The sequence below is a fragment of the Nipponia nippon genome, unplaced genomic scaffold (genome assembly GCF_047370975.1).
Source record: "Nipponia nippon isolate SJK-2023a ecotype South Korea unplaced genomic scaffold, ASM4737097v1 scaffold_27, whole genome shotgun sequence".
Classification (NCBI taxonomy): domain Eukaryota; kingdom Metazoa; phylum Chordata; class Aves; order Pelecaniformes; family Threskiornithidae; genus Nipponia; species Nipponia nippon.
Genome location: NW_028262344.1, coordinates 7,149,506 through 7,165,713, shown reverse-complemented (window position 1 = coordinate 7,165,713; position 16,208 = coordinate 7,149,506). Strand labels below are relative to the sequence as shown.

Here is a 16,208-nt window from a genome sequence, read left to right as displayed (position 1 = left end):
CACTTCACAGATTGTATTTTTTTTTTGCCAACTGACTCTGATTTTCTCCCCACAGCCCCAACCCTTGACCCCACATGCTTTCACACCTCATTTTAATTTTTTGGTGGTGAGTACTCAAATATGTCAAAGCCATTTGACAGGCTTGTTTGCCTGTCTTTCAGCACTTCCTCCTCCACTTTCATATGTTTTCTGTTGTCTTGGATCTTACTTCGCTTCTGGATTTCCTTCAGTGGCATCCTTCCTCTCCAGTCATGGTACTGGCTTGTGTCTGGTTTTCTGGAATGTCTCTTCCCCAAGAAATTGTGGCAAGGAATTCATAGTTCCAGAGCCTGGTCTCAAGCATAGCAGGACAGGCCCTACAAAGGGAAGTAGGCAGCTGTTTAGCACTCACAGAGGACATTCAAAAACCAGCATTAAACAATGCATTAAAAAATCTGGAGGGGAAAATATTAAAGCACTTGACTGGAAAGATTTCTGGAGTTTATGCACTGTGGGGAATATTTTAGCCATTAAATCATTTTGGTTTATATCTATAATTTTTATGCGTCTCATTTTCCTCCTTGCTTGTTTCTCTAGAAGTTAATGGACCTGAGAACTAACAGCACCTTACACAAACACTGGACAAATGAAAAAGGTTCAGGCTGCTCTCCGCATGCCAGCCTTTGTTAATTTCATTCAGCTACTCCTGCGCTGTCAGTGCTGGCTGGACTCCAGTAGCCAGGGGGTAGATGTCTCCCTGGTATGATTCTGACTGCAAACAAATAGGAAATCCAGAGTCACATCAGACACTAGTTACAGTTAGGTTTGGCACCATGCTTAGGAGCATGGCAGAGGAAGTATTTTTTTTATCTTGATTTGAGATGTGCACCACAAATGTTTACCAGCACTGACACAAAATTTTCTCACCTGCCCTGAGCTTCCATCCTCCTGATCTAAATCATTGCTTGGAAGAAGATAATTTTGAAGGTCTATTTTAGTTCATTTCAGTAAGGCTTTTACAAATTCAGACAACATATTGGGAGATGGGTAATGTGGCCCTTGTTAACACAATGGATACAAAGGATTGGCACAAGCCACAAATCATCAGCCAGTCTGAGATTAATTGGTTCAAGGAACAATGTTTGAGGAACACAGGCTGTGCAGCCTGCTCACTTCTTACCGTAACTCTTCCAGTGGGCAGTACAGCTCCTCCAAGCCAGCACACCTCCTGCAGAACAGAGGGCCTTCTCTCCTGGTATCAGAGAGAGGCCCCAGGCACTCCCTGCAGCTTGGGACTTAGAGAGGTGCTTTTACCATCTGAAGCTCTGTCTGTGTCAAAGCCTCTTCCCTGGCAGGGGCAGCTGTTCCAACAACTGCTGGAGAATCTGCCCTGTGGCACGTTACCAGCATACCCAAGACTGTTACAAATTCAGCTGAGGCACCTTTCTGCACAAACTGCTGCACCTGTTGGCTGCCTTCTAGGCCTGGCTCTTATATTGGCCTCTCCTGAGCACAGGCTAAAAAGGTGCTTGACCCTCCCTAATCAGGAGACAGCGGCAACAAAGGCTCCATGCACCTTGGAGCCTTGTATAGGACTTTCCTTGTGTAGGACTTTTCGTTATCCAATTACTAGATAGCAGATCTGATATAATGTACTCCTTTTTTTAAAGGGGAACTAGCATGGTATTTGTATTGTTATGAGGTTGACTGCCTTTCTGGCCCTTTTTAATTGGAGAGCATCCACTAGGTTTCATATGTAGTCTTCCCACTTGAACACTCCAGGCTCCAGTCCCTTTCCTCTAGCTGTGCTAACCCACCAGATCCATCTGAGTTCTGGCACAAAAGATATTTGTTTTTGGCAGTCCTGTGACATCAGTGAGGTTCTTGAATGAAATCTGAGTCCTGGAACAGTGTTTAGACAAGTTTTTAAAAAGGTTTGCCATGGATATGTTACTGAGCTGCTATTTGTCTGTTGATGATAGTCAGCCTACTGTCTTTTTGTGGCTCCACTAGAAAATGATCTTGCAAGTCTTTAAACCTGTGTGGTGGGTTGACCCCAGCTAGCAGCCAAGCACCACACAGCCGCTCACTCACTTTCCCCTGCAGTGAGATAGGGAAGAGAACAGGAAGAGCAAAAGCAAGAAAAACTGGATCAAGATAAAGACAGTTTAATAAGTGAAGGAAAGAGGAAAAAAAGTGATACAAAGGCAGTCACCCACCACCTCCCACCAACAGACCAATGCCCAGGCACTCTCCGAGCAATGGCTACCTTGGAAGACCAAACCTCCATTTTTTTTTTATTGCTGAGCATGACGTTATATGGCATGGAATATCCCTTTGGTCAGTTTGGGTCAGCTGTCCTGGCTGTGTCCCCTCCCAGACTCTTGCCCACCCCCAGCCTATTCACTGGAGGGGCAAAGTGGGAAAAAGAAAAGGCCTTGATGCTGTGCAAGCACTGTTCAGCAATAGCTAAAACATTGGTGTGTTGTTGTGGTGGGTTGACCTTGGCTGGCAGCCAGATGCCCACCCAGCCACTCTCTCACTCCCCCTCCTCAACAGGACAGGAGGATAAAAGAGATGGAAAATCTCATGGGTCAAGATAAAGACAGGGAGAACACTTACCAATTACCATTATGGGCAAAACAGACTCGACTTGGGGAAAATAAAATTTATTGCCAATTAAAATAGATTTGGGTAGCGAGAAACAAAGACAAAATTAAAACAACACATTCTCCCCAACATTTATCCAAGGCTCAACTTCACCCCTTCATTCCCTACTCCTCTACCTCCTCCCCCTCAGCATTGCAGGAGGGATGGGGAATGGGGGGTTGCAGTCAGTTCATAACAGTTCCTCTCTGCTGCTCCTTCCTCCTCACACTTTTCCTCTATTCCAGCATGGGTCCTCTCCATAGGCTGCAGTCCTTCAGGGAATATCTACCTGCTTCACTGTGATCTCTCCACAGGCTGCAGGGGAATCTTTGCTCTGGTGCCTGGAGCACCTCCTCCCCCTCCTTCTTCACTGACCTTGGTGTCTGCAGAGTTGTTTCTCATACATTTTTTCCCTCGGTTCTCTCTGCTGTGTAGCGTTTTGCCCTTTCTTAAATATGTTTCACAGAGGTGCCACCAGCTTCTCTTATGGGCTCAACATTGTCCAATGGGGGGTCTGTTTTGGAGCTGGCTGGCACCAGCTGTGTCCAGCACAGGGCAGCTCTCGTCTCTTCTCACAGAGACCACCCCTGCAGCCCCCCCCCCCCCCACTGCCAAAACCTTGCCACATAAACCCAATACAGTTTTCAATGCTGTTTTAGTCACAAATCCAAAACATAGCACCATATGGGCTGCTATGAAGAAAATTAACTCCGCCCGAGCCAGACCCAGTACAACCTGCCATGGTTCTTCTGTTTAGGTTTTGTTTGCTTGTTTGTTTCCAGGCCTTTTCCATCCTGGCATTGTCTCAAGTTGATTCAGCTTAAGCTTCTCATTCTCCTTCCTTCCAAATTTCCTTCTTGATTCATATTTATAAAGTAAGCAGCCCTCAACATATAGCACTTGAAAGGCTACAGAGCAGCTTCAGTTGTGCTGCAGACTTTGTGTTTGGCCAATCAAGAGGCCTGTTTATCATTGCAATGGATACTAGCAGAATCCACAGGTAGTCACATCTCCAGTTAGTTGTTTCGTTTTTACTTACAGCGAGAAAGTGATGAAGATGATGATGACGATGACCGAAGTAGTGATAGGGAAGATGGACCTCTAGAAGAGCAAATAGAACGCTTGCAGGAGAGAGTAGAATCAGCCCAGAGTGAACAGAAGAATCTCTTCCTTGTTATATTCCAGGTAATGATGCGTGATGTCTTTGCAGCATCATTTGTATCTTAATCATTTTCTTGGGGTGTGTACATGGGAAGGGGTAGATGGGCTTATTCTGGATAAGAATCAAAGAACTGCCTAACTCCCCTAAACAAAAATTGTTTCAGCATCAAGAGCCTGAGAAAACAAGTTCTTTTGATAGCATGCAATTTCCTAAACAAACAAAAGGTATTTTGAATATAAGTAGTTACTCTACTTAGTGTCTCCTAAGTGAAATGTTCATTCTGACATTGCTGTTCAAAGCTTCTATCTGTCAAATGTCCCATGGATTATCTCATCTGAGGCTAGTAACCTATTTTCATCTGAAAAGATTTGCTGAACCAACATTCTATTTGTGTTCTTCTACAGCGTTTCATTATGTTGTTAACTGAACACTTAGTGCGCTGTGAAACTGGTGGGATTGATGTATTTACACCTTGGTACAAAAGCTGTATAGAGAGGTTGCAGCAAATCTTTCTACAGGTAAGTAAGTTTCACTTCTTGGTTTGGAAGGCTTTGGGCAGCTTCTGGAAAGAAAAGCTTACATGATTTGAGAGCTGAGCTCGGTCACTTATTTTTACCAACTCCAGTAGAACAGACATAGCTGACATCACCAGTCTTTTTCAGGGACTAGTGTGAGTTTTGGCTGTGTCTGTCTCTGGTTTTGACCCCATCTTTGCTACAGACTTGCTAAATGACTGGAGGGTGAGCTCCTTGATTTGTTTCTTGCACTGTGAGTATAGTGCAAAACAATATTGAGATGTGGTTGTAAATGTAGCTGAGTTTTTCTTACCACATGTTATAGTAAGGGTAGAGTCTTGAGAGAACAATTATACCAAAATAAGTGCCTAACAAGTGGATGAAAATTTTTTAAATTTATGTATCTGATTATAATGAATAGCTATTTAAAAATATAGTTTGGAACTCTTGGCTCTATATTAAATCTGGCAACAGATGTAAAAAGCCAGTTAAGTAACTGCCTGAAAGCAACAGCCAGAGTAATAGAAAATTATTTGTGTTTACATGAACATAAATTGTGTTAGAGGATGGGAAACTGCATGGGATTAATGGCATAATTCCCTCTATGGGTTAGTCTCTACCCTGATCATAAAAATGACTTAATGCTAAAGCAAACGTCCTGAGTCCTAGCATATCTGTGCAGTTGCCTCTACACACTATTCAGAATCAGGATTAGAACTGGGTAGCTACAGGGAACCCAGTACTTCTCAAAACAGGATTTCAATGTATGCTCCATTCTTGCAGTCGACAGTGATTAATGTGTTGTGTAAATTAGATGTGCTTGTTACTTCTGGTGAAAACATTTGATCTGTGATACAATATGTCTTGACTCTTCTGCCTGTTCTTGTGTATGAAGATGAATGAAAACAACAAAGGTTTATCTTTTTATCTGCAGCATCACCAGATAATTCAGCAGTACATGGTGACCCTGGAGAACCTTCTGTTTACAGCTGAACTGGACCATCACATACTGGCTGTATTTCAGCAATTTTGTGCTCTGCAGGCCTGAGGATTTTCATGTGTTGTTTTATCTGCAAGACAAAACCATTTTTCTTTAATGAGAGAAGCTCACCATGGGGAAAGAGGAAACTCTTTAATTCAGAACAGCTTTCATGTGTTCCTATATAAAGCAATACAGTACTCTAATAGTAACTGGTTTAGCATCATAAGTCTTATTATCTATGACTGAGAGAGGATTGGTGTGGAATAATGTATGTACTCTTTTAATTTGTCCTTTAATTTAGTTTGAATCTTTATTTCATGATAGTATTTTTGCTTCTTCCCTCTGTTATTTATAAGACAATAACAAATAGGTCAAAAAATTGCAGAATTGGTTACCTCTGACTGTTAAAGTAAATAAATTGCAGAAATGTGAAACAGGATTTGTGGATGTTGCAGAAATGCACCTCTTCAGTGAGCAGTTTGATAAGATCTTGGTAGTATGGCACAAGAAAAATGACTTAACTCTGGGCATGTGAAACACTGAGCTTTCAAAATAGTCTAGAGCATGTGGGTTTGTCTATCAAACTGACTAGATTATCACAGTTTGAAAGAACATGGTTGACAAACAATTGAAATATGTTTTTTAAATGTATTGTCTGGTGTATTATTACAGTAGCTGCAAACAGCCAGTAGAGAAATTTCATGAACAATTTTTGAAAACTCTGATTCTTTTCCTAGTGTGTCTGAAAAAACATGAACAGCCCCAACACTGGTCCCAGCTGGTAAATAATTGAGACCAATCAGAGGCAATCTGTACTGAATGGGACAGAGTTTCCACTTCAGTATTGCAAAGTACATAAACTTTGGACACCATGCACACACATTACGGAGGGTGTTTATCCTGTTATTTTGTTTTAGCTTGTAATTCCTTGGGCAGCTGAGCTTGCACTGGATTGGACCTATGGGTGAGCAAGGATACTAACACCTTTTTTGATGTTGATTGTGGATAAACCAAGTGCCCATCTCCTGTGATTCAGTAACAACTGCTCCATGTCAATTGAATCTGCTTGCTTTTTAATCTCTAAAATGTGAAGGCAGTGTCTTGCTCCCACACTTTCAAATAGCATTTCAGAGCTGAATTAGGTGGGACTTTGCAAGAAAGTTAAATTGGGGACATGTACAACCTGGAAATGTAGTAGCCTTATCTTTTGTTTGATAAGTTATGCAAATAACATTACTTACATTACTTACATAAGCACTAAGGTGATTGGTATCAGGGCAAGCAATGAGAAAGGCAGGGTGGAGGCATTATCTTAGGTGCTCAGTTCTCTGCAGTAATTCTGGTGTATTTACAAGCTGTTTACAGTCTGTCAGATAAGTGTTCATACTCAGTGCTATTCAATACTTGAACTAGAAAATGGTGAGCTTTGAAGGATTTTGTTCTATAGTGGTTCCCCCCCCCCCAAAATAAGTACCAAGTAACGCATAATCATCACTTTCATTCCTACATTAATCAATTGGCCTGATACTCAAGTGCAGAAGGCAAAAATTAATTGTTTGAGCATAGATGTAAAGCTTTTGTGTGGTCTGCAGCAATTGGGCACATCTTCAGAATCTTGAATCTGCTACTTTTTTCTTTACTTGTTCTGTGTGATTTGACTAATTCCTCCACTCTTCTATAGTCAACCTTAATGTGTTTGTAAATTTGTTTTATACAAGGTGTTTGTCAGTCACACACAGACACTTGCTTCAGTCAATATCACAGATGCCCCCACTCTGACTGAGTGAACAGTACTTTGGTTCAGGCATCATCAATCAATTATCATTTGATCATTGTTTAGTCATTAATAAAACCCTGTTAGTTAACCCCACAACGATGACTTCTCTTAATAATTCACCTGTGACAGTCAAATACCCTATTTTTCTTTAGAAGCATTTAATACAGTACAGAGGTGTGAACTGGAATCATAGCCTTTGATTTCCAGTGGGACTGACCAATAAGGGGTTCTCTCGCTTTCATTAATGATTGGTTCTGTTTTGGTGCACAGTGGGTCTGTTTTGTCCATTGCCAAGCCATCTGGAACTGGCTGTGACTGACACAGGACAGTCCATGATCTCCTCCTACACAGATCACCCCTGCAACCACACACCCCCCCCAAAACTCCCTGCCAATTATGCCCAATACACATATGAAAGGCCCTTTTGTCTGTTTTCCCCTGTTTAGAAAGTTATTCAAGTGTATTTAAGTGGGTTAGTTGGAGGTTTGGAGGTATGAGGAGAAAGTGTAGAAAGGAATTTTGCAAAATACTTTACTGCAAGCCAGGCACACCTGAAGTCTCTGAAGTAGACAGGGCAAAAGAAACCCAACATACCATTCTAGTATAGTAAAGGCTCTCATTTCTTCCATTAAGCTCTCATCACCTTCATGGCTTCATAAAAAATATTTCTAACTTTTAAAGAATAATCCAAACACTTAAAATATGGAGAGCTCATATTTTGACTATGATGCAACCACTTCCGTTTACCTCAACCCTTCCACGTTACAGTGGTCAGAGACAAGAATGGGAACCATCTGTTTCAACAGTCAGCTCTTAATTTCAGTTGTGTCTCATCTGCACTGTAAGTCTCTGAGTCCCTGCAGCCTTCCTACCACAATTATTTTCCACTGACCAAGAGGAACTACTTCTCATTCACTTCTGAGTATTCATTCCAAATGGTTCAAAGCTCTTTGTGAAATTTAGGCCAAATCTTGTGAGTTCCTACCCCAGCAGTACCAGTGAAATATCAGTAGGTTCTCAACTGAGCATAGACAGGAGGTTGAGATAGCTGCATTAGCAGTATCTTCCACACAGGCAGCAAGTACATTATACTTACACAAAATTTTAATCACATCAGAGGTCAAGGGTGCCTACTGGTATCATGGTGGATGGTTATTAAAGTTTGTTGTGTCTACTTCTTTGCCTCTTTCAATAGTTGATTAAAGTTTTTGTGTCGCAAAAGCTATTTGGTTAGAGATAAATTCATACCTATGGGGGTAGGGGTGATGTGGTGGTAGAGGGTAATTAGCTAACAGTACTTGATAAGTGATAATTGGGGCAGTATAGTTAAAATCACATCCAGATGATAGGGTAGTAAAATTGCTGATACATAGACAAACACCTCTAGATAAAGTATGGTTATACATAGAGTCAATATATTCAAAAGGGCATGAAGATTGTAAGCATACACAGCCATTCCCGACATACATGAGTATTGTCTCAGCATGTTCATTGGGGTGTACTGAGAAATGACAGACTCCACTAGGGGAATTAAAGCACATATCAGAGGTTCTAAAGGAATTTCCTTCACACACAAACCCCAGACCTGTCTCAGGGATGCAAGCTTCAATGTCTACTGATTGCCATCTTTTCACTTCCTGCTGGGCCCATTGTCGATGATCCATGGGATAGATCACAGATCCGGCTTGGTGTAAACTCAGAGATATGAGGGGATAGATTAATTCAATACCAACATCTCATATAGTTGATACATAGGCAACAGCTAAGTCTGCATTTGCATCCTAAGTAAAGTTTACCAAGCGTCAACAGGCTTGTAGGTGTTATTCAGTGTCGGTGGCATTATCCTAAACAATCTTACAAATTTCAGCAGGTAGAATAACCACTGTCACCTTCTCTTAAGATTCCAGATACTGCAGCTTGGACCTATAGCTGGGCTTAAAGGCAGTTCAAAGCCAAGGAAACATTCCCTTGGGTTACCCCTAAGCCATTTAATAATAACATAGTCACCATGATTTAGACATCCCCATAAAGGGAAAGTGTTTGCGGTCAACCACTGTCCCATTCCAACTCAAGTAGTGATGATTGTAAGGAAATGTGAAGGTTTCGCAGTGAGGTAGTCATTGCGTCTAGCTTATTGGTCAGGACTCCTGCATCAATACTGTTCAGCACTCCCATGCCTGTCTTCAGATAGCCCATGTACTGGGTTTGCGTGGCAAGGTTTTGGTAGTGGGGGGGCTACAGGGGTAGCTTCTGTGAGAAGATGCCAGAAGCTTCCCCTATGTCTGACAGAGACAGTGCCAGCTGGCTCCAAGATGGACCTGTTACTGGACAAGGCTGAGCCGATCAGCGATGGTGGTAGCAGCTCTGTGATAACATATTTAAGAAGGAAAAAAAAAAAAACAAACAAACAAACAAAACCTGTGCAATTGCAGTGAGGAGTGAGAATATGTGAGAGGAACAACTCTGCAGACACCAAGGTCAGTGAAGAAGGAGGGGGAGGAGGTGCTCCAGGCACTGGAGCAGAGATTCCCCTGCAGCCCGTGGTGAAGACCATGGTGAGGCAGGCTGTCCCCCTGCAGCCCATGGAGGTCCATGGTGGAGCAGATATCCACCTGCAGCCCATGGAGGACCCCACGCCGGAGCAGGTGGATGCATCCGAGGAGGCTGTGACCCTGTGGAGAGCCTGCGCTGGAGCAGGCTCCTGGCAGGACCTGTGGCCCTGTGGAGAGAGGAGTCCAGGATGGAGCAGGTTTGCTGGCAGGGCTTGTGACCCCGCAGGGGACCCACGCTGGAGCAGTCTGTTCCTGAAGGACTGCACCCCATGGAAGGGACCCACGATAGAGCAGTTTGTGAAGAACTGCAGCCCGTGGGAAGGACTCATGATGGAGAAGTTCATGGAGGACTGTCTCGTGTGGGAGGGACCCCACGCTGGAGCAGGGGAAGAGTGTGAGGAGTCCTCCCCCGAGGAGGAAGGAGCGGCAGAGACAGCGTGTGATGAACTGACAACAACCCCCATTCCTCGTCCCCCTGCGCCGCTCAGGGGGAGGAGGTAGAGAATTTGGGAGTAAAGTTAAGCCCAGGAAGAAGGGAGAGGTGGGGGGAAAGTGCTTTAAGACTTACAGTATCATAGAACGTCCTGCGTTGGAAGGGACCCACAAGGATCATCGAGTCCAACTCCTGTCCCTGCATAGGACAACCCCAAAATTCACACCATATGTCTGAGGGCATTGTCCAAATGCTTCTTGAATGTTGTCAGGCTTGGTGCCGTGACTGCCTCCTGGGGGAGCATGTTCCAGTGCTCCACCCCCCTCTGGGTGAAGAACCTTTTCCTAATGTCCAACCTAAACCTCCCCCCGGCATATCTTCCTGCCGTTCCCTCGGGTCCTATCATTGGTCGTCAGGGAGAAGAGATCAGCGCCTGCCCCTCCTCCTTCCCTTGTGAGGAAGCTGTAGACCGCGATGAAGTCTCCCCTCAGTCTCCTCTTCTCCAGGCTGAACAGACCAAGTGACTTCAGCCGCTCCTCGTCCGTCTTCCCCTCTAAAGCCTTCACCATCTTTGTGGCTCTCCTCTGGACACTCTCTAGTAGCTTTGTATCCTTTTTGTACTGTGGGGCCCAAAACTGCACACAGTGCTCAAGGTGAGGCCGCACCAGTGCAGAGTAGAGCGGGACAATCCCCTCCCTCGACCGGCTGGCCATACAGTGCTTGATGCACCCCAGGACACGGTTGGCCCTCCTGGCTGCCAGGGCACACTGTTGCCTCACGTTCAACTTGCTGTCGACCAGAACCCCCAGATCCCTCTCCGTGGGGCTGCTCTCCAGCCTCTCGTTCCCCAGTCTGTATGGACATCCAGGGTTGCCATGTCCCAGGTGCAAAATCCAGCACTTGCCCTTGTTAAACTTCATACGGTTGGTGATTGCCCAGCTCTCTGATTTGTCCAGATCTCTCTGCAGGGCCTCTCTGCCCTTGAGAGTGTCAATGGCTCCTCCCAAGTGTCAACGGCTCCTCCCTCTTTATTTTCTCATTACCTTACTCTGATTTGATTAGTAATAAATTAAACTAATTTCCCCAAGTTGAGTCTGTTTTGCCCATGACAGTAACTGGTGAATGATCTCTCCCTGTCTGTATCTCGACCCATGAGCCTTTCACTATATTTTTCTCTCCCCCTGTCCAGCTGAGGAGGGGAGCAATAGAGCAGCTTTTGTGGGCACCTGGCGTCCAGCCAGGGTCAACCCACCACAATTCCTTAGAAATACCTTTTTTTACTAGAGAACTGAACATAATCATGAACATAAATGCCTTTTTCTGGAAGAGTTCAGTGATTGGAATTATGTTTTTAATGTGCAGATCCTGACCAACTTCTAAAGCTTTTTCAACCAAAAAAAAATTTTTTGTTTTGCAACATGCTTCCTTTCCTCCTTCTCTTCCTCACACGCCTCTCCTTACCCCTAGCTCCAATATCAGCTAGTTACAGCCCTCCAAGAGGCAGGATGAGTTCAGGGCACAGAGAAGAGACAATACATGGTTGTGAAGAGTGACCTGAGCGGGTTGCAGGAGATCAGGATTCTGTCTCATTTTGTCACAGATGTGCAGTGACCTATGTCAAATCATGTTACACCTCTGTGCCTCAGTTTCCCAACTGTAACCAGGGTATAAGATGGTCCCCTTTGTATTACTCCTATTTATTTGGAATCAAAGAGTCTCCAGGCTATCGTTCACTATGTGCACGTGCAGAGCACCATGGCCTCTGTGTGCTATTGCGGCACAGCTTAAAAGAATGGCAATCCCATTAGGTTAGAGGAGAAAAGTGTCTCTAGCAGGTCTCTGGCTATACTCCCTCAGCACTATCATAAATTGGAGCTCACTTGATGTCTGGGACAATTCAGCTGTCACCACAAATCCCCAAGCAGTAACTATTAATCATTCACATTGCAAAGTGCTGAAAAAAGGGCTGCATTTTAAGGTACCAAACCAGCTGTACACATCACTACAAAAAGGCTTAAAAGAGAGGACATTTCTACTGTTCAAGGATGTAGAAGAGAGAGTTAGAATTGTTAATATTTACTTACATTAAATGCCTGCAAATGTGGTCAACCAGAGTTGAGAGTTCCCTGCAATTCCTCCGGGGTGTGGAGGCTCTCTGCTGAGTCAACGTGCCATCAGCGTGCCCCCCTCTGAAAGCAGGGATTCAGGGAGATCCCTGGTACATGGGCTAAAGCTGTTTGAAACTGTAAAGCATCTGCTGAGGTGAGCTTTACGCAAATAGAAATATGAGATTCAATACAGGAGTCGCTGCCTGAAATCCTGAGACCTGTGCCATAAAAGAGATCAGACCACAAAATGTAACCATATCTTCTGTGTGCTTGGTGTCTGTCAGCCTGTGACAGAGAAACTTACATGGAGGATGTCTGGGATATACCCTCACAGTCCATTGCAACAATTTACAAGGTGAAAAAGAGAATAAACTTCAAAATTTCCAGCTACTCTAACAAGTGAGTTCTAATTATAACTACATTATCCATGCAAGAAATCCTGAGACTTTACCAAAAGTGATCACAACGTGTGAATAAACTTGAAGACATTTACTAATTTGGGTTTTTTTTCATAGTATTTTGTTGAAGAGTATAAAGTAAATATTGAACATAAATAGTCACTTGCTATCAGAGTTTGAACAGGTGCTAGCTGCAAGGCAGACTTTAAGACTGTTTCTGATACACCTATGAAATAGTTGTACCAAAACAAACTACAGCCTCTTTTGACCTCATTAGCTTTAGTTGTTTGTTAAGACTGTGCAATGCAAAATGTAAATAATGGCCACTGACCAGAAGTAAGTCAATGTTTAGAAAAGATGAAGAGTGCTGCTGCTGTCATATAAAACTGACTGCAAAATGTTTGTCGTTCCCCTGAAGTTAGACATAGGGGAAATTTTCTTCAGAAAAATATTCAGGAAAACAAGGGGAGAAAAGTCAGTGAAATTCCATTTCTCTGCAATCACTGAATAGAAGAGCCAAAAACAATAGGAGTACTTTACTACTGCTGCTACAGCACCATAGCTGCGTTACAGTCTGCTCTCTACGTGATTACCAAGCATCCAAGCCACCTTGGCGCCTGCCTGCTGCCACCCAGGGTCTGTGGCAAACTGACAGGAGCACCAGCTGGATATTTCTTATGGATATTAGCTTCATATGAATGGAAGTTGTAGGAACCCACGTGCTTCAAAAATGGTAGTCAGGCCAATTAAATGTCACCAAATGCATGCCTGTGTTTATGTACAAGTTGATATGAATACCAAAGCAAGGGCATTTTTATTACAAACACATGGAAAGTAGCTCAGATTCGTGAACAGGCAATGTTTTCTCTTTATGACCCATTGAACAACCTTGGCAACCCCCACAGGAAAATGCTATGTCAACACTCAGCCTTCAGTATTGCCTTTAGACCAGGAAACGGGCAATATTGCTGATAAAAAAGACTTTCACAAGCTATAATTAGACCAAAAGCCCTATGGCTTTTCTAAATACATCCATCCAGGTCCCTTTTGCCCTTGCCATCCTGAAGAGACCTAAAATTACTGACTTAATATGCAATTGTTTACTAAAAGATAGTTCCTCTTTCTAGTATTTCTTTTTAATCAAGCTGTATCTTGAGGTCTGGTATCATTTTTTAATTAACACCTAAAGATTTTATCCAATGAAAAACCCAAGTGCCCAGAACAAAGCTTATGTGGAACTGAGGTGCTTATATTCAAAACATGATCACCAAACCCTTCCTCTGGCACACTTCCAAAAAGGTATTTTTCTGTTTCACCTCAAAGTGTCCCAGTTGTCCACAGTTCTGCACCACCACACGTCCACAGCCACCCATCCCTGTGGTCTGGCACCTTGCTCCTGAAGAAGCGTGCCAGGCAGTGGAAACCAGCAGGGCAGGAAAAGGCAGAGGAAGCTTACTTATGAGCAGGAATAAGGCTCACAAAATGTCATTGCATCTACTTTATTTTAAAAACATCACTATGCATCCCACACATACCTTTTACATGTCATCACAAGGGTCAAAACACTTTTTTAAATTTTTTCCTAGTTAACCATGAAGTGTCCAAGGTAGGTAGGCTTCTGTTAGGGGCTTAGCCAGCTCCCTTCACCCATTCATTGCATGAACCATGCACCACCAGGAAGAGAAAATCACAGTGAGCATAAACCACAGATCAACATGTTCTTCAGTCAGTCATGCCTGCACATTCAGGAGCTCTGCCCTGTGCCTTATGGCACAGATCCTGCCCCATACACTAAGCATAAAGCCAGTTCTGTTTGGACATAATGTTTCCTAGGCATATGTGAACCTTCTTTGGGCACAGATCCCCAGTGGTGGTGGACTTCCAGCTTCTTCAGGGATCAGCGTCTGATAGAACAACCATGAAGCATGAGTGTGCATCAAGGGGCCAAGCTTCATCCCCTGTTATCCCACCAACTCCTGCTTGATAGAAAGACAAAGAGCACTGGGAGCCCTTTTAAGTTACTGTTGATGAAAGCAGTCGTTGGGCTGCTTTAATCTGTGCAAGAGATTTGTCTACTTTTTATGAAGTTCCTGTATGGAAGTGGATGGATAAGCATGAATTTAAAATACACCTTTATAGTTTAAAGGAGATGTTTATAGTGCACCACTATAACTATATAACTATGTTTATAGCATAACACTATAACATACAGTATTGCATAGCAAACACCTTTTGCTATGTGTCTGTGTGATGATGCTCCTGTGAGTCTCAGTGAGAAGCGGCTTGATCTGATTAGCCAATTTTCAGCCTGTCCAATTAAAAGGGATGAAAATAAATAAATTTTAAAAAGACATCTATGATCATTTTCTATTACTTTTAGATCACAACTTAAAATTAATCAAGGATACTTTTAATGTAGAAACACTATGAATAAGAGTAATCAGTGCAAACTTTTTAGCAGGTTAACTGCAAAAGTAAGTGAGTGGATAAACATTTATTTGTAATTCTGAAAAGACGTGAAATAGCAGCAAACACAACACTAGTGACAATCCAACAGGGTGATTACTTTATTGTTGCATCCTATGAGAACTCTACAGTTTTCATGTGTCACTTTATTTCTGAGGAATTAATATGCTTATGAGCATTACAAAGTTGTACACACTATATATTTTGTGTTTAACTTCATAAAACACGTGGAGAGGAACTGTAGATATCTATACAAGCTGCCTTATGTTATCAGTTTATTCCTTGCTGAATTCAGTGCAGCCTGGCAGGTTTTGTCTCTCCTGTCCACTGCAGAACCAGAGCTTTCACACAGCATTTCAGCCAAGGCAGCAAAGGTCTTCTCCTGAAATATGAACGGCTCTGGAATCATCCCAGGGTTGAGCCCTTGGCATCCCAGACAGGGCTTCAGCATCTCTCCTGCTAGAAAACATCAGTGCCACAGACATGAAGGACCACAGATACTGAAGGACCACCTTTGCAGTCTCCTAGGAGCCACATAACTACGTCATGCCAGTGATAAGAACTCCTTCCTAATACAGTTTCTGCTTGCCATAAGCACAACACCGTGCAGGGTTGCAGCTCCCCTAAGAAACTTGCCACTGAGATGATGACATGGTGCTGTCACCTTAACCATCACACAAGTGTGTTACAGTTGGATTGCTGTTAATGTGCATGGACCCATGCAAGAATACTGAGTACTGAAAAGTAGAAAAACTGATAACTTCACAGATATAAAATCTCTATCCTGGGTAGAGCACAGTGCCTTCATTCACTTATGTGCCACAGAAAAAGAAACTTCAGGTACCATTTCACATGTGCTGTCAGTGGTTCAGCTTTCAAACCAGTGGGTGCAAGTGAAATGGATCCATTTGGAACACTTTAATGTCATTCACACTTCTCTCTGCTTGAGATAATATCACTGAATGTTAACAGCAGCATGTTTTATTCTAAAAGTTTCTGCTTGAGCACATCAAGCAAAGTAAACTTTGTGTAGATGCTCAGCTTTCTGCTATTTTTGCTCTAATGAAAGCAAATATGCATACCGGATGCAAAACACTGTGTTTACATTAAATCAGTACAAATAAATGGCAATTTTAAGCAGTATTTAATCATCACACTGAGTGCAAATATACACCTACAGTTGCACA

The 16,208-nt window shown here is 43.0% G+C and overlaps 1 protein-coding gene across 2 annotated transcripts in view; it reads left to right on the top strand.

Annotated features, from left to right (window-relative positions):
• Positions 1–8,175, top strand: part of LOC104012350 (nuclear cap-binding protein subunit 1-like) — a 54,868-nt gene extending 46,693 nt beyond the window's left edge. For both annotated transcript variants that reach the window (XM_087763093.1, XM_087763094.1), the window contains 3 exons: positions 3,670–3,813; positions 4,195–4,308; positions 5,240–8,175. In XM_087763093.1, the coding sequence (XP_087619219.1) occupies positions 3,670–3,813; positions 4,195–4,308; positions 5,240–5,353 (372 nt within the window). In that variant the 3' untranslated portion in view covers positions 5,354–8,175. The remainder of the gene's footprint in view (positions 1–3,669; positions 3,814–4,194; positions 4,309–5,239) is intronic.
• The last annotated feature ends 8,033 nt before the right edge of the window (positions 8,176–16,208 follow it).